Source organism: Podarcis tiliguerta, assembly GCF_965153285.1.
Source record: "Podarcis tiliguerta genome assembly, chromosome: 14".
Classification (NCBI taxonomy): domain Eukaryota; kingdom Metazoa; phylum Chordata; class Lepidosauria; order Squamata; family Lacertidae; genus Podarcis; species Podarcis tiliguerta.
The window spans coordinates 226,645-251,965 of record NC_139547.1 but is presented as its reverse complement, the minus strand read 5'-3'; the positions used below and the strand labels follow the sequence as shown (position 1 = coordinate 251,965).

The 25,321-nt window shown below is 46.8% G+C and overlaps 1 protein-coding gene and 1 long non-coding RNA gene across 2 annotated transcripts in view; both read right to left on the bottom strand.

Annotated features, from left to right (window-relative positions):
• Positions 1 to 13,202: 13,202 nt before the first annotated feature.
• On the bottom strand, positions 13,203 to 14,446 carry LOC310664176. The gene is made up of 2 exons (XR_014504810.1): positions 13,759 to 14,446; positions 13,203 to 13,503 (listed from the first exon to the last, which is right to left on the bottom strand). It is a non-coding gene; the product is annotated as an uncharacterized lncRNA (long non-coding RNA).
• A 2,569-nt stretch (positions 14,447 to 17,015) lies between these two features.
• The window catches only part of CSPG4 (chondroitin sulfate proteoglycan 4), a 126,310-nt gene continuing 118,004 nt past the window's right edge, over positions 17,016 to 25,321 (bottom strand). Inside the window, exons 6-10 of the mRNA XM_083412713.1 lie at positions 22,590 to 22,788; positions 22,149 to 22,283; positions 21,580 to 21,746; positions 20,813 to 20,993; positions 17,016 to 20,392 (exon numbers count right to left, since the gene is read on the bottom strand). Coding sequence (XP_083268839.1) covers positions 18,432 to 20,392; positions 20,813 to 20,993; positions 21,580 to 21,746; positions 22,149 to 22,283; positions 22,590 to 22,788 — 2,643 coding nt within the window. The 3' untranslated portion in view covers positions 17,016 to 18,431. The remainder of the gene's footprint in view (positions 20,393 to 20,812; positions 20,994 to 21,579; positions 21,747 to 22,148; positions 22,284 to 22,589; positions 22,789 to 25,321) is intronic.

The following is a 25,321-nucleotide window of genomic DNA, read 5'->3' as shown; positions in this document are numbered from 1 at the left end:
TTCCCTGGGTTAGGGTAAGGTCTTTCCTAAGCTGGACCTAGAATCATAGAATAGAATCATAGCATCATAGAGTTGGAAGAGACCACAAGGGCCATCGAGTCCAACCCCCTGCCAAGCAGGAAACACCATCAGAGCACTCCTGACATATGGTTGTCAAGCCTCTGCTTAAAGACCTCCAAAGAAGGAGACTCCACCACACTCCTTGGCAGCAAATTCCACTGTCGAACAGCTCTTACTGTCAGGAAGTTCTTCCTAATGTTTAGGTGGAATCTTCTTTCTTGTAGTTTGGATCCATTGCTCCGTGTCCGCTTCTCTGGAGCAGCAGAAAACAACCTTTCTCCCTCCTCTATGTGACATCCTTTTATATATTTGAACATGGCTATCATATCACCCCTTAACCTCCTCTTCTCCAGGCTAAACATGCCCAGCTCCCTTAGCCGTTCCTCATAAGGCATCGTTTCCAGGCCTTTGACCATTTTGGTTGCCCTCCTCTGGACACGTTCCAGTTTGTCAGTGTCCTTCTTGAACTGTGGTGCCCAGAACTGGACACAGTACTCCAGGTGAGGTCTGACCAGAGCAGAATACAGTGGCACTATTACTTCCCTTGATCTAGATGCTATACTCCTATTGATGCAGCCCAGAATTGCATTGGCTTTTTTAGCTGCCGCGTCACACTGTTGGCTCATGTCAAGTTTGTGGTCAACCAAGACTCCTAGATCCTTTTCACATGTACTGCTCTCAAGCCAGGTGTCACCCATCTTGTATTTGTACCTCACATTTTTTTTGCCCAAGTGCAATACTTTACATTTCTCCCTGTTAAAATTCATCTTGTTTATTTTGGCCCAGTTCTCTAATCTGTCAAGGTCGTTTTGAAGTGTGATCCTGTCCTCTGGGGTGGCAGGTTGCCCAAGCCTATCAACAACTGTCCGTTGATGATGCCACCGCTGAAGCCCAGATGATTCTCACCCACCAAGGGGCATTCCGTTGTCGCCGTTTGCAGTTTGGGGTGAGTGTGACTCCTGGCATCTTCCAAAGCCTTATGGAGCATCTCCTGCAAGCACTTCCGGGCGTGGTACCATATTGTGATGACATCTTGGTGTCTGCAGACTCAAACCAGCAGCTGTTGGAGCGCCTCCGCACCGTGCTGACCAGGTTCCAGGAGGCCGGACCCAAGGTAAAGAGGGAGAAGTGCCAGATCGCCATTCCACAGGTGGAGTTCCTAGGCTATCTTATCGACGCCTCCGGCCTTCACCCGACCACATCCAAGATCCACGCTATCCAGCAGGCCCCCATCCCAAAGAATAAGACGGAGTTGCAGGCATTCCTGGGGCTGCTGAACTTTTATAACATGTTCCTGCCCCACAAAGCTACGGTGGCTGAGCCTCTTCACTGACCCCTCAGCACAAAGACGCCTTGGTCCTGGGGTCATTGGGAGATGGCGGCCTTCAACGTGGTCAAGGCTCTCCTTTCATTGGACAGTGTGCTGGTACAGTACAGTGAAGCCAGGCCGCTGGTCCTTGCCTGTGACGCCTCACCTTTTGGCATCGGCGCTGTCCTTAGTCACCGTTTTCCAGACAGAAGAGAAGCACTGCTCGCCTACTTTTCCAGGACGCTGTCTCCGACTGAACGGAATTACAGCCAGCTCGACAAGGAGGCACTGGCACTTGTGGCTGGAGTGAAGAGTGATACGGAAGGGGGGGGGGCATGTCTTCTTCACCTCCTTCTTCGCTACAATATATCCATTTATTTCCAATTGTCAATGACAAAAGGGACTAAAATCTATAAAAGTCATAGAAAATCAACGTGCCAATTTGCTCAATTTCTCTAGGACTCCATGACACCTTCCCTGCCCTCCATAATCCCTCAAGCAAGGTGTTAAGACCCTAATCCTGTCAAATCACTCTGCCAAGCCTTCCCACGGGCAATGCGAGGTGGCAGACTATGCATACATGGACCATTGTCTTCTCATCACCGGGACTCAGGATGTGCTTATCTACGCATATCTCCAGCTCTGCATATTCCCCCCTCCCTCCTCCATATGTTAATCCTGTGTAACCCAACCTCTTCTTAATATATTCATGATGTAATCTGTGTAACCCAACCTCTTCTTAATGTATTCATGATGTAACTGGGATGTATTTTGCACTGTATTCTGGGACATGGAGGGAAGTTTCAAAAGTTCATGTCACCCCTTTCTCGCTGTTCAATCTCGCCTTGAACCTTGTTGCGCAATAAACATGGATCTTCTGCAGTTTGTTCCTCTCCGGCTGAACTCATTTCCCCCCCGCAGGGACCCGCAGACTTAGTCCGACGAGCTGGGTGGCAGAGCAGCCTTGCACCCAGATTTTGCCATAACAAGAGGTTCCATGAATACCTCTATGGCAGGACCTTCGACCTCATCACCAACCACAAGCCGCTCCTGGGCCTCCTCGCTCGTGATCGACCAACTCCACTGGTCCACCATGCTGCGATGGACTGTTTTCCTGGCTGCCTACCACTACCGGCTCATCTATCGCCCAGGGAAATCGATGGGCCATGCCGACGCCCTCAGCCGTTGCCCTCTTCCAGCATTTGTGGAAGACCCCGCTCCTGCTTCATCGTTCCTCCTGATGATTGTAACTAATGTCTTATCTAGGTGTGGAGGAGTGTTATGCACTGAAGTTCTCACCCTGGGCCAGCAGGGGGATACTGTAGATAGTTTTCACTATCTGGCTGAACCCTTCAGCCTAGTTCTGTTCTGGCTTGTGAATAAGCAAGAGCTGTTTGAAGAATCACTGTGCTGTCTGATATGTTCACCCACAACTGTGGGTGAACAAATGTGACACCTGGCATAGGTGAATCAACACCAAAAAAAACTTCCTGTCTGGGGTTTTTTTCAGGGTTTGCATCCTCTCATTTGGACACCTGCCCAAGAGATTAAAATTCTGGGTGACTGGCAGCCCCAGCTGAGGGACAGGGTGATCTTTGCCAGGGTTCTCTTGCAGAACTAGGGTGAGGAACCCCTTTTGGTCAAAGCACCACTGTCGCTTCTAGAGCAGGTTGTAGCAGGTTTCACATGGTAAAAGTGGCCGCCCATGTGGCAGTGAATGTAAAATTTTCTTTTGCTCAGGCTAGTTTCAGCCTACAGCCATCACTGCCCTCCATCCAAACAACCAGCAGGTGTTCTCAGAGCTCAAGCAGGAATTCCAGCCAAGCAGAAACACTGAACAAAGTGGGGGCAAGGATGAGGGTGGGGAGAGGATGTGGTTTAGGGCAGGAGAGGGCTGCAGAGCGGCATTCCCCACCCTGGGCTAATAGACCACGAGGGAGGGTATCATTCAGCAGTGGCTGGTGGCATTGGTGGGGGCAGATGTCCCCTCCCCAAGTCAAGTAAAACAATAGAAATACTTAACTAACTGACCAATCATGTCGGTTCTGCCCACCACCCCACAAAAACCCTGGCTATGCACAAGGCTGGGAGCCCAACAGCACTAGAATCAATGAAAGGCAGAGCCAACAAATTCATGTTTGGTCCTGTTATAAGAATTTTAAGGTCTTATATATAAAATAAATGTTCATAAATGTACCAAGCAAACACATACAAATATGTAAGCCACATGTCTGAAACCCGTGGAAAAGTCCTGAAACCATTTTCTCTCTCCCGAAATGACCTCAAAATATTTCTCTGCAAGGTCAAAGGAAATGGAAAATCTCCCCATTGTCTCTTTCACAAATCCTGTCTTAAGATATGAATAAGGTGTGAGCTTGTGACCTTGTAGTGATATTGGGAAATCTCAGTAGGTTAAAACTTTGGCTCATGTAAAAGAGGAGCATTATGGGAGAGCCAAATGCTATAGAATTCTGGGAATGTATAAGTGGTTCTTTAATTGCAGACTCTGTCTCTAAGAGTGCGAATAAGTTATCTTCTTCATCTGCAGGAAGGAGGCTCCTAGCTGATTTGTAGTCTTGACACATGGCTGTCTTAGATGCAGTTTCTGTGTGAAAAGGGTTATCAAGCTTAATTTACAACTCAAGGAATCTGGTCTGGCTCTGGGAATGCTTTTAATCTTCAAGGCCTTTTGATAAACAGGATTCAGCTGTCAAGTCTCCTAACAAGCCTGAATTATTGTTCTTCCATGTAACCATTGGCGAATTGCTAATTGATCTAAGGAACTAATTGGCTTTTGAGTTTTGAATCCACGAATTGCTAATTGATCTAAGGAACTGATTGGCTTTTGAGTTTTGAATCCATGTGGGTTCAAAGGGGATAAAACCTTAGGAAACTAACTTTGCAGCACCCCATCTTCTCAAGCAGCAGCCCACCTCGCCTGGTACCTTGCCATGTGAGTCCACTGTTATGCAGAGGGCCTGCCCTGATGCTGGAGGTGTGGAGTCCGCTGAGAACTTCTTTGAACTGTTTAGTTTTGTACTTTTGTTCTCATTGTATGTTCTGTAGTCAGTGATATTAAAAAATGATTTTATTTTCTGTTTGGGGTTTGTAAGAGATGTGCCAACTTTTATGTTCTGAATAACCTTTCTTTTTAATAAATTTTGGAAAAAGGATTTCTTTCCTGTTTCTGTCTTTTGTGCCTTTCTGCCGGGGAAGCTGAACCAGTGCTTAATCCTTTTAGTCACCTACCAGAGCCTGTTGGATTTCTGTCTGTGCCACGGTAAAGTGACACAGAGTGGAGAAACCCGGTAAAGCTGAAGAGTAATCTTTTTCCTTTAGGTTACTTTTCGGGGCTGTTCTGAGATAAGGAAGTGGTGGCAGCAAACTACTGTTTTGTTTTTTTGTGTTTTGAAAAAGCTTTCGCGTGCCTGTCTCTATTCCAGCCGGGTCCTGTCGGATTTGGGGGATGAATTGGAGAGGTGGAAAGGGCGTGTGAATGCTACAGACCTGGATTCAGGAATTGAGTAATCATAACAAAAGAGTGGCCAGGATGCCCAGGTAAACAACACACCCAGATTTCTGCGCCTTCTCTGATGTATTAAGGGGATGGTCTTGGGCTACACTCCTTCTGTGATGTCTGTGTGATGTTTCTGGGGGTGGTCTTGGACTCCAGGGCGGGCAATTTAAAATGTCTATAAAAGGGCTTGCGCGCATGGCTCAGGGTCCATCTCCCCCGTGTGTGTGTGTGTGTGTGTGAGAGAGAGAGAGAGAGAGAGAGAGAGAGAGAGAGAGAGCACCCTATTGCAACAGCTTTAATAACGATCAGGCTTACCAGCTGCTTTGCTTCTCAATATTCTCTGGCTGGTCTCTGTTATTTTCTCCTAGCGATAGAGAACCTACAAAAGGAGTCTATGAGCTCTTGGGTACCCCATAAGGGAAAAGGAGTGGCTTTTTTCTCTCATAAGTCCCCTTTGTTCTCACAAATGAATTTTGCGAGGGGCAACATTGCAGGGGGCTGGGGTAAATGACCCTCAAGGGTTCTATGATTCAAGGAGAAAGAAGCTGATAGGCGTTGCCACCCCTGGGCGGGTTGTGAGTCTGAAGACAGGGCAGTTGAGGGCTGGCTGAAAGCAGACTGAGGCAAGTGGGTCAGGGGCCCTTTGCCTCAATAGACCGGCTGCCACCGCTATCCTTAATTTCTGTGCCTTCCTTGTTTTGTTCTGGAAGGCAACTGAGAATGTGCTAGAGTTGATGCCTCACAATTTGGCTGAGGGTTCAGGACGAGGGCGAGGTCTTTGGGCTGCTTCAATATTTCCTTATGAGGCAGCCGCTGAGTCACTGAAACATATATTTATTTTTGCCAGGAAGCAAATTGCAAGCAACCTTTGTCTCTGGAGGGAGCGCAGAGGCTGGGTAGAGTTGTAAGCCTGGGCAGTTTTTTCTGCCATCCATAGTCCTGGATGGGCAGAAGGGCAATTACCTTTAAACTTTGAGCCACCTGACAGCTCCCCCTTCCTGGGTTACCTGCAAGTGGTTGATCATTCAGCCTTTCAGAAGGAAGTAGCAAGAGAATACCGGTCAATGCATGGTTATTTAAGATTCTGCTTCCCATTCAGTTTTATATAACCCCTTTGTTGCAGGGAACAAAAGCCACCTCGTGGTTAATTCTCTCTCTTTCTGCTTGTCTCTCAGCATATTGTTGTGCTGGGATCAGGGGAGGCTGGCAGGGGCTGGATTAGAAGCCAGAGACAAAAGAGGTCCTCCTTTGGGGGCTTTTGAGTCCTGTGGGTGAGGATAACTCCACCCTGAGCATGTTACCAGGAAAGACCATGTAAGAATACCACAGCATTTTCCATTATTTAATTTAATTTAATTTACTTTTTTCTCCAAGGAGTCCAAGGTGGTGGTTATGGTTCTCCACCCGCTCCTCATTTAATCCCAAAACAATCCTGTGAGGTAGGTTAGGCCGAGAGGCACTGACTCACCCAAGGTGAGCTGCTTAATAATTGTTATGGAAATCACTGGGGGGGGGGCGCACATCTTTAAAGTTAAATGTTACAAATATTATGCCTGAGTGTATCCTTTCAACTTGGCAGCTCAGGGAAGTTACCAAGCTTTAAAAAGACTATAAAATCATCTCCTTTGCCTGTTCCCTCCATTCCAAAGCTATTTTCCCCTTGAAAAAGGACTCCAGGAAATTCCCAGAGGTGACAATTGCTGGGCTCATTGTTAGCAAAGGAAGCCAAATCTCATCACCTGACTCCCTCAGGCTCCAGACATGCAAAGGAACTTCTATTGTACTTTTGGGTGGTGGGTACTTAAGACATATTTGTCTATGCTAATCTTATACCTGAGTCTTCCCTCCCATGTCTGCTTATGCTAATATTGTACCAAGGACTTGTCTGGACATGTTTGCCAAGGTTAACCCCTCCCCTTTTGTGACATGTCAGTGATGTAGCAATGATGCTGTACGAACTGTATTCTGGGATATGGTGGGAAAGTTTTAAGTCTTTGTCATCCCATCCTCGGGGTTCAAATTTGCTCTTTGAACCTATTGCGCAATAAACTTTGGTCTACAGCTATTTGCTCCATTTGGCTGGACTCCTTCCTTTATTCCGCAGGGACCCGCCGGCTCTGCGCGACGAGCTGGGTGACTGAGCAGCCTTATACCTAGATTTTTCCATAACAATAATAATTTTATTATTTATGCCCCACCCATCTGGCTGGGTTTCCCCAGCCACTCTGCGCAGCTTACAGCATATATAAAACACAGTAAAACATCAAACATTAAAAACGTCTGGATACAGGGCTGCCTTCAGATGTCTCCTAAAAGTTATGTAGTTCTTTATTTCCTTGACTCCTGAAGATTTAGGGTTCCACAGGGATGCCGAGTGGAGATTTTAACCCTGGTCTATCCCAGATCCAAGGCTGACACTCTAACTCATGGGTAGGCAAACTAAGGCCCGGGGGCCAGATCCAGCCCGCGGACAGTCCAGGAATCAGCGTGTTTTTACATGAGTATAATGCGTCCTTTTAATTAAAATGCATCTCTGGGTTATTTGTGGGCCATGGGGATTTGTTCATCCCCCCCCCCCCCAATATAGTCTGGCCCTCCACAAGGTCTGAGGGCCAGTGGACCGGCCTCCTGCTGAAAAAGTTTGCTGACCCCTGCTCTAACCACTAGGCCACACTCGCTCTTATGAGGGGGATGGAGCCCTAGAGGCTAGGTCTGCTGTATTGCAGCTAGGGATGGGCAGATGTGTCAATTTCTGTATCTCTCAGTTTCACATATTTTAAATCTTAAATTCAGTTCTCCACAGTCCCACACCAGATTGCATTTTTTAAAGAAGTCCCTTTTATCGTAATATACACATTTTTGCATAGTAATTTCCCCTAATGTAATGTATTAGGAAGGGACGCGGGTGGCGCTGTGGGTTAAACCACAGAGCCTAGGACTTGCCGATCAGAAGGTTAGCGGTTCGAATCCCCATGACCCGGTGAGCTCCCATTGCTTGGTCCCTGCTCCTGCCCACCTAGCAGTTCGAAAGCACGTCTAAGTGCAAGTAGATAAATAGGTACTGCTCCAGCGGGAAGGTAAACGGCGTTTCCATGAGCTGCTCTGGTTCGCCAGAAGTGGCTTAGTCATGCTGGCCACATGACCTGGAAAAACTCTGCGGACCAAAGCCAGCTCCCTTGGCCGATAGAGCGAGATGGGCGCGCAACCCCAGAGTCGTCTGCGACTGGACTTAATGGTCAGGGGTACCTTTACCTTTATTTAATGTACAGTAGTGCCTCGCAAGACAAAATTAATCCGTTCCGCGAGTCTCTTCGTCTAGCGGTTTCTTCGTCTTGCGAAGCAACCCTATTAGCGGATTAGCGGATTAGCACTATTAGTGGTTTAGCGGCTATTAGCGGCTATTAAAGGTTTAAGGGATTAGCGGATTAGCTGCTAAAAGGCTATTAGCAGCTTAGCGCCTTAGAAAAAGGGGATGGGGAGCAAAAAAAAAATCTCAAGAATCGCAAGACATTTTCGTCTTGCGAAGCTAGCCCATAGAGAAATTCGTCCTGCAAAGCGCATTGAAAAACGGAAAGCCCTTTTGTCTAGCGGGTTTTCCGTCTTGCGAGGCATTCGTCTTGCGGGGCACCACTGTATTAGGAAACTCTGGTTTCTTACGGGTGCCAAGAACTGTTGCTTTGTGAGTTTCCCTGGATTATTGGGGGAAAGTCATGTGCTTTAAATTTGCATTGGATGCTGTAGCAGATCCAACCGCTAACCACCAATTAATAAAGGAGTGGATTCACCCTGCTCACTGCCAATTTAATACAGCGGACCCACCTCACGGTACACCAATTAAATGAATTTCTACCATTTACCACAGGCTATCTTGTGGGGGACTTGTGTGAGGGAAACTTCAATTCAGGCAGGAGTTGATCAAACAAGAAAAGCTTTATTTCCCAAAAAGAGGTTGCTGAAACAAAGTTGGGTCAGGAGATGCGTTCTTTCAGGTAGTTTTTATTACTTAAACTAAATATAAGGACATCACAGGCTTAAACACAGTAGTATATGCACAGCTTTTCTTAAACTTCAGTTGCTAAAAATCAGTTGTTATACTTCAGGTAGATGTTCCGGTTTCTAGAATAGGTGGTAAAATGTTAAACTCGGTTTCTGTTCCTTCACTCTCATTCCTTTACTTAATTATGACAGGTGTCACAGTTAAATACTTTTGCCACAGCACAGCTTCCTTCACATTTTATTCATTTGGTTCTTGACCAAGGGGCCCATTTCGCCAGTTCCCCTCTCTCTTAGCGATGCCACTCCTGAGGTATTTCCAGTTAGTGTAACAGACCTAGGGGATTCCCCTCAGCCCTTGTGACTGGCTTGGGGATCTTATTTTCCTAGATCTCTCCCCTCCTGACAGGAAGGAGACCCGGGTTTAGTCTGCCTTCCCACAGCTTCTTCCTCTCCTGGCTCAGACTCAGCCCTCCAGGGAACTCCTGTCTGAATACGTTCCCCAGACCCTCAACTCGCTCTTCCTATCTGAGCTGAGAGGCTCCTTCCTCTGGCCATAGATATTCTCCTCAGAGCAGATGTTCCACTCAGATCAGAGCCAGTTCTCTTCAGTCAATTTCAATCCCTATCCTGAACCCTGTCCCCATGGGTATAGCCAGGATTTGGGGGGGGGGGCAGCCCAAGTTGTTGAGCTTTTCTGGGGAAATCACAGGCAAAGTTTTCATAGAGGGCATCTGCTGGTAACCTCAATAAATTGAGTACTTTTAATCATGTTTGTGCTGCCCCCACCTTGGCTGTCACTATCCCTCAACCTGAACCCTGTCTCCCCTCTCAAATCCATCCCCGTCCAACTGTCTCCCTCAGAAACGGCTCCTATTATTTTCCCTCCCAAAGCGCTGCTCTGCCTCCTCCCCTCTGGCTAGCCACTCAGAGAGAGGCTCCAGGCCCCTGGTCCCCAGACTCTGGTCTGGCTCTGCTGTCCATCACAGATACGCTTGAGAGACATGGTGTGGATGAGACCAGTGTGAGAAGAGCAGGACAGATGTGGGGAGGGAAAGACAGCCTGGCAAGGTGAAGACTTCAAGACACCACCAAAAAAGAGAAAGCAGGGGTGAACGAAGGCTAACTGACACCTGTGGCAGGGCAAACCTCCAGCTGCACACGCATTGCATCGCTCCGTACGATACGTGCGTGGCATCACTATGTAGGGCACATGTGCAACGTTGCTACGTACAGCGTTTGCGTGCGACACTGTGCATGTGTTGTGCATAGCGGTTTGCTGCCGGTGCTGCTCAAACGCTGTACAGATGGTGGCGGGATCCTCTGCTTGCAGCTGCACCTGGGGGTGGCTGTGAGAGCACCCTGTGGGGTGCCTTCTTGTCACCCCTCCAGACATGGCACCCGGGGCGCACCACTCTCCCCGACCCCTTTGCAACGCCACTGTACCTCAGAGGGCTGATGTGATATATAGAAATAGAACATGTAAAGCTGAGCCCATGGCCCTACTCAGCTGGTTGTGTGAGAGAACTGAAGTCGCAGATCTCCTCCCTCTTGACAAAAGAGAAAGAATGTGGGATTGCTTATCATCTGGTCCAGCTCGTCTTTCTTCTTTCGCCACCATTTATTTACATTCCCTTTCTGTCAGCTGAGAAACAGAAACCTAGATGCATCTGAAGCACAGTTTGCCAGAGTGCAGCACAAGAGAACCTCTTTTGAAATGGAACAGCAGGCATTACATTACATAGTTTCTCAAATACCACATTTGCAATATAACACTCTGATGGTTGATATTGTGCAAGTCCCTGAACGGATCGTCTGTCTCTTTCCAAGTATGTATGTGTGTGTGTGTGTGTGGTGGATGAGGAGCTAATGGGACCAGTAACAGCTTTTTTGAGGGGTGGGGATTAATTGAGTTGGAGGGGAACGCCTTTCACCAGGGATCTACCTTGAATCCAAACATTCAACATGGGAGTCTCCTCTAAGTGTTTTCATCCTTTTTGTTCTGTCTTCCCTGCCCCTCTGTGTACTTGGTGGCAGTTAAAGGCTGTTTTCTACATACACAAAAACACTACTTACACTACCAGGGCTGGCGCAAGACTCCATATCTATATCTATCTCCTATTACATATGTTCTTAAGGATGTTGCCACACTGCAGTTTGTGTGGCTGCTGACAGGTGACTCTTCGAACAACAGCGTGAAGACAATCCCGGCTCTGAGCTGCTGGAAACTAGCGATGGACCATGTGAGTGATGCTGGTCCCACAGCTATGCTCCTGGCCCATGTTTAAAGTGAAATGAAATGAAATGTGCATGGCTGGAACTTGAGATCTGCTCCACTGAGCTTATAAAGGTATTAACAGCGTTGTGGCTCTAGCTGGTGTCCTGCACCTGCTTTTTTTGTATTTTGGTTTTCCACCTTTGCTCCTGCCCACCCCCCCCCCATGCAAGCCGGACATTTGCCACCTGAGGTAGTGGCCTTATTTTGCCTAATGGTGAGAATTCCTGGAGAACAGGCGAAGTCCCGGCAGACTGGAGGAGGGCAAATGTTGTCCCTATTTTCAAAAAGGGGAAAAGAGAGGACCCAAATAATTACCGCCCAGTCAGTCTAACATCAATACCAGGGAAGATTCTGGAGCAGATCATTAAGCAAACAATCTGTGAGCACCTCGAAAGGAATGCTGTGATCACCAATAGTCAGCATGGATTTCTGAAAAATAAGTCATGTCAGACTAACCTGATCTCATTTTTTGACAGAATTACAAGCCTGGTAGATGTAGGGAACGCAGTGGATGTAGTCTACCTTGATTTCAGCAAGGCATTTGACAAGGTGCCCCATGATATTCTTGTAAAGAAGCTGGTAAAATGCGGTCTTGACTATGCTACCACTCAGTGGATTTGTAACTGGCTGACTGACCGGACCCAAAGGGTGCTCATCAATGGTTCCTCTTCATCCTGGAGAAGAGTGACTAGTGGGGTGCCACAGGGTTCTGTCTTGGGCCCGGTCTTATTCAACATCTTTATCAACGACTTGGATGATGGACTCAAGGGCATCCTGATCAAATTTGCAGATGACACCAAACTGGGAGGGGTGGCTAACACCCCAGAAGACAGGATCACACTTCAAAACGACCTTGACAGATTAGAGAACTGGGCCAAAACAAACAAGATGAATTTTAACAGGGAGAAATGTAAAGTATTGCACTTGGGCAAAAAAAATGAGAGGCACAAATACAAGATGGGTGACACCTGGCTTGAGAGCAGTACATGTGAAAAGGATCTAGGAGTCTTGGTTGACCACAAACTTAACATGAGCCAACAGTGTGACGCGGCAGCTAAAAAAGCCAATGCAATTCTGGGCTGCATCAATAGGAGTATAGCATCTAGATCAAGGGAAGTTATAGTGCCACTGTATTCTGCTCTGGTCAGACCTCACCTGGAGTACTGTGTCCAGTTCTGGGCACCACAGTTCAAGAAGGACACTGACAAACTAGAACGTGTACAGAGGAGGGCAACCAAAATGGTCAAAGGCCTGGAAACAATGCCTTATGAGGATCGGCTAAGGGAGCTGGGCATGTTTAGCCTGGAGAAGAGGAGGTTAAGGGGTGATATGATAGCCATGTTCAAATATATAAAAGGATGTCACACAGAGGAGGGAGAAAGGTTGTTTTCTGCTGCTCCAGAGAAGCGGACACGGAGCAATGGATACAAACTACAAGAAAGAAGATTCCACTTAAACATTAGGAAGAACTTCCTGACAGTAAGAGCTGTTCGACAGTGGAATTTGCTGCCAAGGAGTGTGGTGGAGTCTCCTTCTTTGGAGGTCTTTAAGCAGAGGCTTGACAACCATATGTCAGGAGTGCTCTGATGGTGTTTCCTGCTTGGCAGGGGGTTGGACTCGATGACCCTTGTGGTCTCTTCCAACTCTATGATTCTATGATTCTATGATTCTAGCTGGCGCTGCACAGCAAGCCAATGTGCTAAGCAAGGAAACATTGCAGAAGCTGGAGAGGACTCCAATCTGTGCCTACCTCATCTCCAAAGTCATCTGGATTTCCTCTTCTTGCAAAATGTGAAGGTCAAATAACGCTGCTCTGCCTCTTCCTTTGAAGACAAGTTCCTGCTCCCTCTGAGAAATTTTGACATGACCATGCGTTTTTGTTAAAAAATAGCCCATTTTTATTCCAGGAATTCTTTACCTTGTTATAAATTACTCAGTCCATGTGAAGCAACATCTGATAGACTTATTTTCAGGGCTGGATTTAAGTCTGATGGCAATGGGGCCCTTTACTTACATCATAGGAGCCTACACAACACAAAACACTCTTGCTGTATGTAGGTTTTATTTTATTTGTTTTTTATCTTATATTTTGGAAATGTACATCCAGGTTTTTTTCCTTTAATTTTTTTGGGGCCCCCCAAAAGAGTGGGGCCCTAATCTATAGCTTGTTTAGCTTATACATAAATCCAGCACTGCTTATTTTATTTTTAAAAAACCAAAATAGTCAGGTTTAGCTTTTAGGCATGGCTTCCTTCTGTCAGTCTCTTGTATTCTTCACCTGCCCACAAAAATCCATACTCTGGTTCACGCTGGTAGCAAGAGGGGATATTTCCATATCTCCAGTGCCTTCAGAAAACAAAACAACAAAATCTCATGATTGGGGGAATGGGTGGGTTCAAGGGCGTAGGAAGGGGGGGCAGTGGGGGCAATCCACCCCAGGTGTCATCCCTGAGGGGGGTGACAAAATTCCCCTGGGTGCCGATCACCCCGCCCCCCCCCGGCAGCTCACCCTGCCCCCGGGTTCATGGCATGTGCCTGAGCGGCTAACTCCGCCAATGGAAGTAGGATTAAAAGATGGCTTTTTTCCCAGCTGGAACTCACCAGAACTCAGTCCCAGCATCTCTCAGGTGGGCACCATTGCCCTTTGAGAAGAACATTCAGGGTGAATTCCGGCGTCTCTTTGTCTAGAAAAATAGCACTGAAAAGTGTGTATAGTTGCATGATTTAAGCCCTATTTGCACCATGCCACTTTAATCAGTCATGGCTTCCCCCCAAAATCCTGGGAGTTGTAATTTGTGAAGGGTGCTGAGCATTGTTAGGAGACCTCTGTGTGTCTCTCAGAGCTCCAATTCTCAGAGTGGTATAACAATTGATCCCTCTTCCCTAGGGAACTTTGGGAATTGCAGTTCCATGAAGGGAATAGAGATTCTCCTAACAACTCTCAGCACCCTTAACAAACTAAATCTCCCCGGATTCCTTTGCAGGGGGCGGGGCGGGGCAGAGCTGTGCCTGTGGCATCATAGCACTTTAAATGTATGGGGCAGTTGGGACCTGTTTGCCCCTCATTGACTTTGAGCCTGAACCACATCTAGCCTGTTATTTATCTCAATTGGGATTGAAGCAGGTTTGGGGAGAAATTCATCAGAATCCAGTGTTTCATAAGAACTGACAGGATAGATAAGTATTGAGACTAATGTGTGTACACCAGTGGTGGGAACATGAGTGTGGCTAAGATTTTTGTTGGGGGAGGGGGCAGAACCGATGTGATTGGTCAGTTAGTTAAGCATTTATATTGGGTGGTAGTACTCGTACCAGTGATGGGAAAGGAGATTCCGACTAAACCTCAGAAAGGAGATTCCGACTAAACCTCAGGAAGAACTTTCTGACAGTAAGAGCTGTTGGACAGAGATTTTAGAGTTGGAAGGAACCTTAAAGGTCAACAAGACACAATGCAGGAATCTTTTCAGTGTAGCATCCCTGGCCACATCCACACCATACATCTAAAAGCACATTTAACAGTAATGCCCGTTGTTTAAAGAATCCTGGGAACTGTAGCTTCCCCACCACAGAGCAACAATTCCCAGCACCCTTAGCAAGCTACAGTTTCTGGGATTCTTTAAAGGTGTGGTGTTTTTGGTCTGGTGTGGAGATGGCCCTAAAGGTAAAGGTGAAGGTACCCTTGACCGTGTCCCTAGCCTCTATTTAAACACACCCAGCAAAGGAGAGCCTTTCCAAAATGGCCCGTTCCATTGGAAAACAGCTTTCTTAGGAAGAATCTCCTAATGTTTAGCCAAAATCTTATTTCTTACTATTCCCACCCATTGGTTCTGGTTCTGCCCTCTGGAAGAACAAGTACAAGTCTGCTCCATCTTCTCTGGTGCCCTTTGGCTCTTTGAAGGCAGCCATCATATTTACTACACCACACCACACTGAGAGCCAGTGTGGTGTAGTGGTTAAGAGCGGTAGTCACGTAATCTGGGTAACCGGGTTCGCGTCTCCGCTCCTCCACATGCAGCTGCTGGGTGACCTTGGGCCAGTCACAGTCTCTCAGCCCCACTCACCTCACAGAGTGTTTGTTGTGGGGGAGGAAGGGAAAGGAGAATGTTAGCCGCTTTGAGACTCCTTAAAGGGAGTGAAAGGCGGGATATCAAATCCAAACTCTTCTTCTTCCTTTAGCTTGTCTTCTCCAGACCAAAACATGACCAGCTCCTTCATCTCTTCTTCATAGGACCTTTTTGCCTAAGGAGGCCTTACCCACAGCCCATGTCTGAAGCACAATTAAAGCATATGACTTCCCCAAAGAATCCTGGCAGCTGCAGCTTGTTATGGATGCTGGGAATCATAGCTCTGTGAGGGGCGAACTACAATTCCCAGGATTATTGGGGGAAAGCCGTGTACTTTAAATGGAGAGTATGGATGCAACCCTCAATCACATGACACAGCACCCTAGTCAGAGTTTTGCGGGGCAGCTTGTTCCTGTGTTACCCACTCAAGAAAACCCAGAAATTTTGTGATAAACCATATCCATAACTGGGTAGGGAACCACTGTAGGACAGCCAAAATATAACTACAGCCTAATATAGATGCAAAGCTATGCCATTGCATTAAATGGTTAATAAAACATAATGAAACTTGGCTCATAGGTGGGACACTTAAAAGCACGAGGAAGCTGTGCACTAAGCTATAGGTAGAATGTTATAGTGCCACAAAAAGTGAAAGGACTAGAAAGCTGATTTTTAAAAAATGAAACTGGAATATTCAAAGATGGGCCAGGAATCTTCAAGAAGGAACCAGGTCTCATCCAACAGAGTCCTAGAACAAAACGCATCACAGTTCCCTCCCTCCTCCTGGAATGTTAATTGGCAGGAGGGGAAACCCAAGAGCACAGTGGGGTCATGTGCCATATGCCATGTTTGTTTCAGAACACGTGACTGGAGCAGAGAGGAGCAGATGGTGCTTCGGCAGCTGCTTATGATTCTTAGCTTCACCCCCAAGAGGGCTGTTGAAGTGAAGGCACAGCCACACCATACATCTGAAGCACTCTTATGCGACTTTAACTGCCAGGCTTCCCTCCCATTCCCACTAAAGAATCCTGGGGACTGTCGCTTGTGAAGGGCAGAGAGTTGCTAGGAAGTACAGTTCCTAGTACCCTGAACAAGCAAGAAACAATAGCTGTTTCAGAAGTGGTATCTCTGAGTACTTTAAATGCATTTTGTGGATGGGACCTAAGTGTGCACGGGCATTTCTGTAGACGTGCCCCACTTGAGGGAAAGTTGTGCCTGATTAAATCACTGAGAATAGGGCTAGCGCAAGTGATGTCCCTTGCATTCCACACACTGGTCAACTGGACTAGCAATTAAATCTTAACACTGGGAGCTTGTCTAGCACTTTAGCAGTCATGCAGAATCCTGGGAGCTGTACTTTGTTAAAGGTGCTAGGAACTGAAAGTTTGTGAGGTCAGTACCCTTACAAACTACAGTTCCCAGGATTCTTTGGGGGAAGCCATGACTGCTCAAGCACTATAGGAGTGCTTTAAATGTATGGTGTGGGTATGACTTGGGAAAACACCCATGTCCTCTGGCATAACTGAGGCTTAGGGGCATGGCTGGCAAGCCTTATGGCACAGACTGCTCTGTCCTCCAACTCCTCGCTGCCACATCCTGCCTTCTATGATCTGCCACCTGAGTCAGGACTAACTCAGTCTGCCTTACGGTAGGCTTGGCTCCAACTCAGAAGCTCAAGGCAGGGAGAAACAGGAAAGAAAGGATGGCTGCCTGCCTTTCCTAGCAACCTGGTTTTCAAAACCATGTGGACTCTTGTCCCATGAAAGCCGATGCAATTGTAAATTTTTGCAACCATTAAGGAGACAGCAAGAGTGTGTTTATTTATGGAAGCGATGAAAAGCGGCAGCCGTCTGAATATGACCCTTGGATGAATGGAAAAACCCACACAGGACTACAATTGGTTTCAACTCGCTTGTGGAGACTATCAGAGGTCACAAAGAAAAAGGAAAAATATGTGAAGCAGCAGCAACAAGATGATTGGATCTCTTTCGGAACTTGAAATATGGGTACCCCAACAAAAAAATTAAAATTTGGCTTTGTAATTTGGAATTAATGTGATTTGATTTGATTTGTCTGTTAATAAAAATTATTTTTTTAAAAAACACCATTAAGGTGTCACCAAACTTTTCCCTGTGCTGTTGCTGCTGCTTTGTCTCTTAAACTACAGCGGAGTAGGGGGAGAAAGTTACTTTTGGATATTGAATGTCTTGTCCCATGGTTGTTCCCTGTTGTTGTTTTTAATCACATGTATTTGGGGCGACAGCATAATCCCACCACTGCCTCAAGGGCTGCCAGGCCAGGATATCTCAGTGGCTAAACCTGAGACCTAGGGACGGCCCTGGTGATGTCACAAGTGCAGCCCAGTGCTCCCTCACACCACTGATCCCTGGAGATGGAGGTTGTACATTGACAATAAAGGTATTATTATTTTTAATTTGGAGAGGCGAGGAGGGATGAGAGGGGAGCGGACACCCCCAGAGAGTCTGCAAAAATGTCCCACCAGTTTCTGCTGGGTTGAAGCTTGCAAGCTGCACACAAAGTCTTCTTAATAAATAACATTTTTTTCAAAAAGCACTCTCATCCCAATTATTCTGTGACACCTTCACGCTCTGAAAAAACAGGATTCTGAAATCTGCATAAATTAGATAAATGCGTATGCTTTCTCTTGTTTTGCATAATTTATCTGGCAGCACTTAGTATTCTGCATAATTTATTTGAGCTTCTGCTAGTCATGAGGAGGAGCTATGTGAGCACACTGAAGCTCCACTCATGAATCCTTGGAAACCGCAGTTGGTTCCTCTTTTGGGTTCTAAGATTTCTATATGCTTTCAAGCACATTGTTGCATTGATAAGAACTTTAAAACTGCTTTTAAAAAACAACAGAGGAAAGCTTTGATTGTCAAGAGGAGAATCTGCAATTTTCTATTCTCCCTTGAAATATGTACAGCCTTGTTAGGGTCTCACTTATTTCATTCTAGGAGACTTCCCTGCCATTGAGCCAACATCTTTGAGGAAAACCAGGTCTGGAGAATCAGGAAAGAATTTGACGTGTGCAGGAAGGGCTTCCTTGAATCTCAGGGACTGTGCCATATATAAATCAGGCAACAGGAGGAGGCAGAGGAGGAGAAAGAGGTGAGATAATCTTTAGGAAACCATGCAGCCCATGGCGCTCCACCTCAAGACAGGCTATTTTGTCCCTCGCTCCAGTCCTCAGACCCAGTACTGACTGTTTTTTAAGGCTGTGTTGGGTGTCCTACAATATTGGAGCAGTTCTGGATCCTGCTGGCCTCCTGGCCCTATCCCCTTTGAGTTGGGTCCTGCTCCTTTGGCCTCCAGTGTGTTGACTGTTGTCAAAGGAATGCCTTGGTTGGGGTCAGTCTTCCGGAAAGTCTCCTGGTCAACCAATGTACCATTTTTGTATTTGGGGGGTGTGCCTTGGACATTGTGCTTGCCAGTCTTGTTCCGTTTGTGGAGGTAGAACAGTAAGGGCAGGATCAAAGCAAGAAGCAGAAGGATGAGGCAGATGGGGAGAATGATGCTGAACATATTGGCTTCAATGAAACTAAGGAGTGTGCTCCTTTCCGTAGGAAATGCACTGGTAACTGTTATGTGCCCAGCCCATGCTGTTGGACGAACGTGTGTCTCACTGGAGTTATACTCAGTGTTTTCTGGCTCTGGGCGCCTAGTTGTCAACATCTGCAGAGAAGGGGTTATGCTTTGGGTTGTGGGGTTTTGGCCCCCTTCTTGGAAATCAGGCACTTTGAGCAGTTTCGCTCCATAGGCTGCTGAGGAATTGAAGGCCTCGGTGATGTATGCCATTGATTCCACAGCAGGGGGCACCCCATCAGCCACCAACTCAAACAGAAAGCTGTCCTGCTGGAGGTTTTCCTGAGAGTCTTCTCTTTCCCATATCTCCACCCCAACTAGCCCTCCCTCAAGATCCTGCTGGGTGAAGGCATCAGTGGAGACGGGCGGGTTCCTTTTGTCTCTCGAGAGTTTCACAAAATGGCTCCCTTGGGGTGCTCGGAGGATTTTGAAGGCTGGGATGCTCTTGGTCCTGCTGCCCAGTTCACTTGCATCAAGGATGTCGGTGTTGAGCTGGACAGTGGCTCCTCTTGGCCAAAGGATATCCTGTTGGGTTTTGACCAAGGCCTTGACCATTACATTCACAATGCCTGAAATGTTGACATCTCCTGCTGTGGCAAGGAACTGGAATTCATCTTTGGGGGAGATGAAGTCAGTGAAAGTAAATGTCACTTCTCCATTGTCCACTTGGCTCTGTGAAAAGTCCCTCACGGGCTTTTGGTTGACATTGACCTGACCAAACTGTGGGTCCCTGATGAGTCTATAGATGGTATTTTGCTGCTCTTGGCCTGAGGCCCCCAGAAGGTGCTTGCGAGACAGGAAGGCCATGTTGACACCCTGTGGTATCTCTAACGGGATTTGATTTGTTGCCCAGGTGGTTGCTGGAAGAACTATGATTTCCAAAGACGTTAAGATGGGTGGATTGTGTCCATCGGAGATAGCAAGGTGTAAGACTCCAGAAGAGTCCGTTCCATTGGCGATGAACCTCAAGTGCCCTGCGTTGATGTCTGCTTGAGTAAACTGGGTAATTGCCACCTGCGTAGCATGGATATTGACTACAAAGCCACTGGATAACCCAGATAGGATCCTGTACTTGATTTCTTCAGGAAAACTGTCAGGATCCATGGTGTTCAGTTGTTCCTGAGAAAGCATTGCAGGGGAACCCTGGAGGACCTGCAGAACCTGGCCTTGGGTGAGCAACACGGGTGGCATTTCATTTCTGTCACTCACTGTGATGTTGAATATCCCAGAAATGACAGGCTCCTCCCCTTCTTGTGGGGGCTGAATAGATCTCTCTGTGCTGGGCCGGAGCCAGGCTTTAAAGCTGAAATGATCACCCAGGGTGCTGGGTCCATGGTGGGCATATTCCAAGTCACCTGCAGCAAGATCAGACTGGAGGAAGTAGGGATGCTTTTTATCAACTGGTCCATCGGCAACGGACAGGGTCCCATGGCTGGGTAGCTCCGTCACCAGAAATATCACATCATACGATGCTCTTCTGGAGACAGGTTCTTTAGCAAGAAGGTTAGAAGCATCTAGTAATGAGATGTTGACCACTGCACTTTGAGCTTCTGAAACAGTGAGGCCTGGGAGACAGTGGGAGAAAAAAGAAAAAAAAGAAAAAAGCATGATTACAGAAAGGTTGCAGCTCATCTGGAAAGTAAAATCAAGAGAGCAATAAGAACATCAGAAGGGCTTGCTGGATCAGGCCAATGGCCCATCTAGTCCAGCATCCTGTTCTCACCATGTGGGTTCTCTGAGAATTCAAAGGATTTATTTCTAGCAAATGCCCCCTCATCTCCCCAGATTTTACTAGAACTTAGTCATCTTTACAGGGACATCACAGCACATGCCTTTCCTAGGAAGGAGCAAACCTTTCCTTCACAACAGCTCTTTGCTGTGATATCTGCTTTGCAGGAGGTTGGACTACATAGCCCTCTGGGTTCCTTCTAACTCTACAATTTGATGATTCTATGTGTGTTTTGGCATCTTGACTCTCCTTTTACCTTTGTTTCTCCACAGAGTGGAGCTGTGAGGACAGCTGATGTTGAAGGAGACCAACACACCAAGGACATACAGGTTTGAGATCATGGAGGGAGAAGAAATTCGGAAGTGGAAAGTGTCCTCAAGAATCCAGAAAGGTTCCTGTGGCATTTCATGCTGATATGATATTACCCCAGCATCCACCTGATTGGATATTTGTAAGAAGGAAACTGAGTTAGGCACTCTGTGAAAGCAAACCAATAATGTCTTTGTATTTATTTTGAAGAAGAACATACATTTTAATAACACACTGGGGAAAATGAAAACCTGAACCAAAACCAAAATAAAAATGCACACACACAAATAATGTATTTGGGTAGTTTCAGTCACACTCCCTGCACAACATGATTATTATTATTGGTGTTGTGGGGTAATAACATTTTATAAAAATATTTGTTTTATTAATAAATATCATGTTATTGTCCTTGAGGTCTTTCTAACCTTCCCTTAAAGGTAGGAGGTTAGTAAGAATTTCAGATAATAGTATCTCTTACTGGAGTCTTTTAAGATATGAAATAATTTTTTGCCACTTAATTGAAAATGAATCTTTGTTTGTCCTCAAGTATACCTTGATTTTTGAGTTTTTTCCTGCAGTAGCTGTAGACCAGTCAACCCATACTGTCCATGTGGACAATGGCCAGTTTACTCAGTAAACATTGCTTCCTGTGTTTCTATTCAAAATCAAGGTATGATACCATGAGGGACATCAAGAAGCGGCTAAGACTTCTACCTCGTCTTGAGTGAAGTTGCTCAGCTGCCCTCTGTCCTCCCACTTCTGGCTGTTCACCAATTTGCCAAAGCCTGGAGGCTGTTCTATGATGTAAGAGAGCGACTGGGCTTCTGCCTCATCATTGGTCACTGCTTTCAGGTTCTGGCTCCTGATTGGCTGAAGAGAGCCTGGAAAAGAAATGGTTAGGAGAAGCTGAGCATCTGATGGTGGTGTAGTAAAAGCTTCACCCACAGTTTCACTCCTAAAGAAACAAGAAAATTGTTCCCCCAAAGTTTTGAGGGGTTGTGTGATATTCTTTAGCATTGCTGGAGGTGGGACTCGAGGATCATTGGGGTCTGTTCCAACTGTACAATTCTATGATTCTGTGTAAATTATGGAAATTTTACAGAAAAAATTGTGCACATTAAAATGCTGGTGAATTCTCACTATGACTTTTAAAAAATGCAGTCTGAGGTGGGGAAGTGGAGAGGTGAGCTTAGGTTTAGAAAAAAATGAGAAACTGAGAGAAACACAAATCAACAGATTAGCTCTATCCATGCTCCCATGTAGTTGCCTTGCAGATAACTTACCCGGACACACGATCAGATCTCTCTTGCTCTCCAGAGTGATAACCAGTTTCTTTTTGGCCCTCACAGCAAAGAAGTGCCCGGGAGACATGTTCTCCCCATCAGACAAGTCAAAGGAAAAGCCTCCATCCAGGGACCCTGTAGAATGAAGCCCAGGATGTCAGGGGCTGGGAGAAGACATTCCTGCACTTACTTACCTACTTGGTGGTGGAGAGCTGCAGCACATACTTTGCCTTCAGAAAGTCTCAGGTTTAGTCCCTGGCATCACCAGGTAGTGGAGGGGAAGACTCCTCTCTATAGGCCCAGAGAGCAAGTGCTAGTCAGTGTTGATAGTCCTGAACTAAGATGGACTAACGGTCTGATGAGGTATAAGAGAGCTTCCAATGTCCCCATGCCCCAATTTCCCCATCCACCCAGCTTGCTTTACCTCCTTCTGCTGCATACCTTCATGGATGAACTGAACAAGCTGGCTGTTGATCTGGGCCTGTGTGAACCGTTGGACCGAGGTGGTAGGCGATGGCTTCAACACAACCTTTCCATTGATAGGTGTCCTGATGGAATAAATGACTTCCTCTGGAGGGCTGTCTTCATCTTCACTGCTGAGGTGTTCAGGAGTTATCTCTGCTGTGCCACCCTCTTGCATCTGGCAGGAAGGGTCCAGAAATCAATGGAATGGATTGCCAAAGAGCCATTCTCCTCATTGTTGAGAACCTGTTCCGCATTCCACCACCACTAGAGGGGTTGTCATAAGAACATGAGAACCTTCTGGATCAGGCCAAAAGCCCAGCTAGTCCAACATCCTGTTCTCACAGTGGCCAACCAGATGCCTATGGGAAACCTGCAAGTAGGACCCGAGCACAAGAGCTCTCTCCCCACTTGTGGTTTCCAGCAACTGGCATTTACATACAGTGGTACCTCGGGTTAAGTACTTAATTCGTTCTGAAGTCCGTTCTTAACCTGAAACCGTTCTTAACCTGAAGCACCACTTTAGCTAATGGGGCCTCCTGCTGCCGTCGCACCGCCACTGCACGATTTCTGTTCTCATCCTGAAGCAAAGTTCTTAATCCGAGGTACTATTTCTGGGTTAGCGGAGTCTGTAACCTGAAACGTCTGTAACCCGAGGTACCACTGTACCCCGCAAGTGTCCTGAAAAACGGGAACATCCTGTTTTTCCCCTCAAGAGCATGGTGGCTATTTTGGGTATTGTGATCTCTTGTGATTTTGTGCTGAGATCTCATCCAGCCAAAAATGTTTTTTTTTAAAGGCCATGATATTGTGGAGTGTGGGATGTGAAACATAAGAGCAGTTAAGTACAACATCACTAGAGTGGACATAAAAGGGGATGTCTGGACCAGCCAGTTGGAACTTCCTGTTTCTCCTGCCTGGGACAGACTTCCTCTGCATGTGACTAGAGGTGGGCGTGACCTCACCTGCCCAGGTAACAAAAGAGCAGGACTGGTCCGCCATCTCTCTCTCTCTCTGACCACATTCGTCGAAGAAGCAACATCTGCTTAGCCTAAGATGCTCTCTTGGCTTGCAGCCAAGAGAGGACAAAGGAACTGTCTTCTTATGGGATAGTTTCCAGGTGTATATTACTTTTCTAACTTAAGTCTGCCTTCTGGGATCCAATTGTGAACAGAATGTGTGAGTAAACTCTTTTTTTGCTTTTATAGAAGACTGTGTCATGTCTATCTTTTTATGAGGGACTAAAGGGGAAATTACTCAAAGGAAAACTTATTATAGGCTTGCTTTAGCGAGCCTAAGCAAACGCATCTGCTGTGCAAGTTTAAAAAGGGGAATGTTACTCTGCTAAATTGTAGAACTTGTTAAAACAAGTTGGAAAGGATATAACCAAACAATATATCCTCTCCTGCATCCCTGAACATTCCCACATGGAGCACTGCAAAACATGAGAGCACGGCCCTGAGAAAAGTATGTCTGTTAAGCTCTGTGATCTTGTGCGGGTCTCATGACTCACACGGGAGTATGGACAGGAAGATGCACATCCTGGTTTTTAGACGCAGCATGTTGAAGGGAATGCATTCAGAGGCAGAGTAGCCCTTGATAGCCTTGTCCTCCATGAATTTGCTGGCCTATTTAGGCCCATTGACCCATTTGGATTTTCAAGCAAGTGACGTGGAGGGCATCCCCTCCGGTCACTTTTTTCCAGCCTCTGCAAGATCTGCTACCCCAGCTGCCCTGAGATACAGAAAGAGAAAACACACAGATTACTTTTTTGGAAAAGTAATCTGTGTGTTTTCTCTTTCTGGGGTAAAACATTGAGTATAATTAATGCCTGGATGACATCCGTGAGTCAGATCCTCCAGGGAAGCCAGGGAACCATTGTCATCCTAAGGCTCTCACTCCCTCAGACGAGGGAAGAGCATCCCGCTTCACTGCTTGAGGTGAAACGGAAAGTGCCGCTTTGTGCTCTGCCCCATCTACCGCTGACTTGGGGAAATCAGCTTGCAGAAATCAGGTGAGAATTTGCCCCAAACAGATGCGGTATTTCCCCAAATTGACACTGATGGCAGAGGCAGTGGGGCGGTAGGAGGCAACTGTGGGTGTGCTGCTGGTGGGGACTCTAATGCCTAAAGCAGTGGTCTTGAGCATGGTGCTGATAATGCAAAGGTTGCAGGTTTGATCCCTGTATGGGGCAGCTGCCTATTCCTGCATTGCAGGGGGTTGGACTAGATGATCCTCAGGGTCCCTTCCAACTCTACAGTTCTATGACTCTATGACTCCTCCTACCAAATGTCTGGGCCAGCGGTGGGCAGGGCATGAGGCAAAAGTGAGTAGGCAAAAGATGTAGCACTTGCTTTGTGCATTTGGGTGCATTCTGGCCCCACAAAAGTCAGAGGTTTCAAGGACACATTTCTAGCCAGGAGGGGAGAGGGCTGCTCTTGTGCTTGCGAGCTTCCCATGGGGGCATCTGGTGAGAACAGGATGCCAGGCTAGATGGGCCATTGGCCCATAGTGCTTGAAGAGGGAGCACCGAAAATCCAGCAAGGGAATTGAAGAATCCCAAGGGCTAGGCTGAGAGGCCTGGAAGGCCACATTTGGCCCCAGGCCCGAGGCTCCCCACCTCTACTCTTGGGCTTGCACTGAAGAGGCTTCTAGTCCTGCACTTGGACTACACAGGCCACAGGCTCACAGGCCACTTTGATCCATTGCCC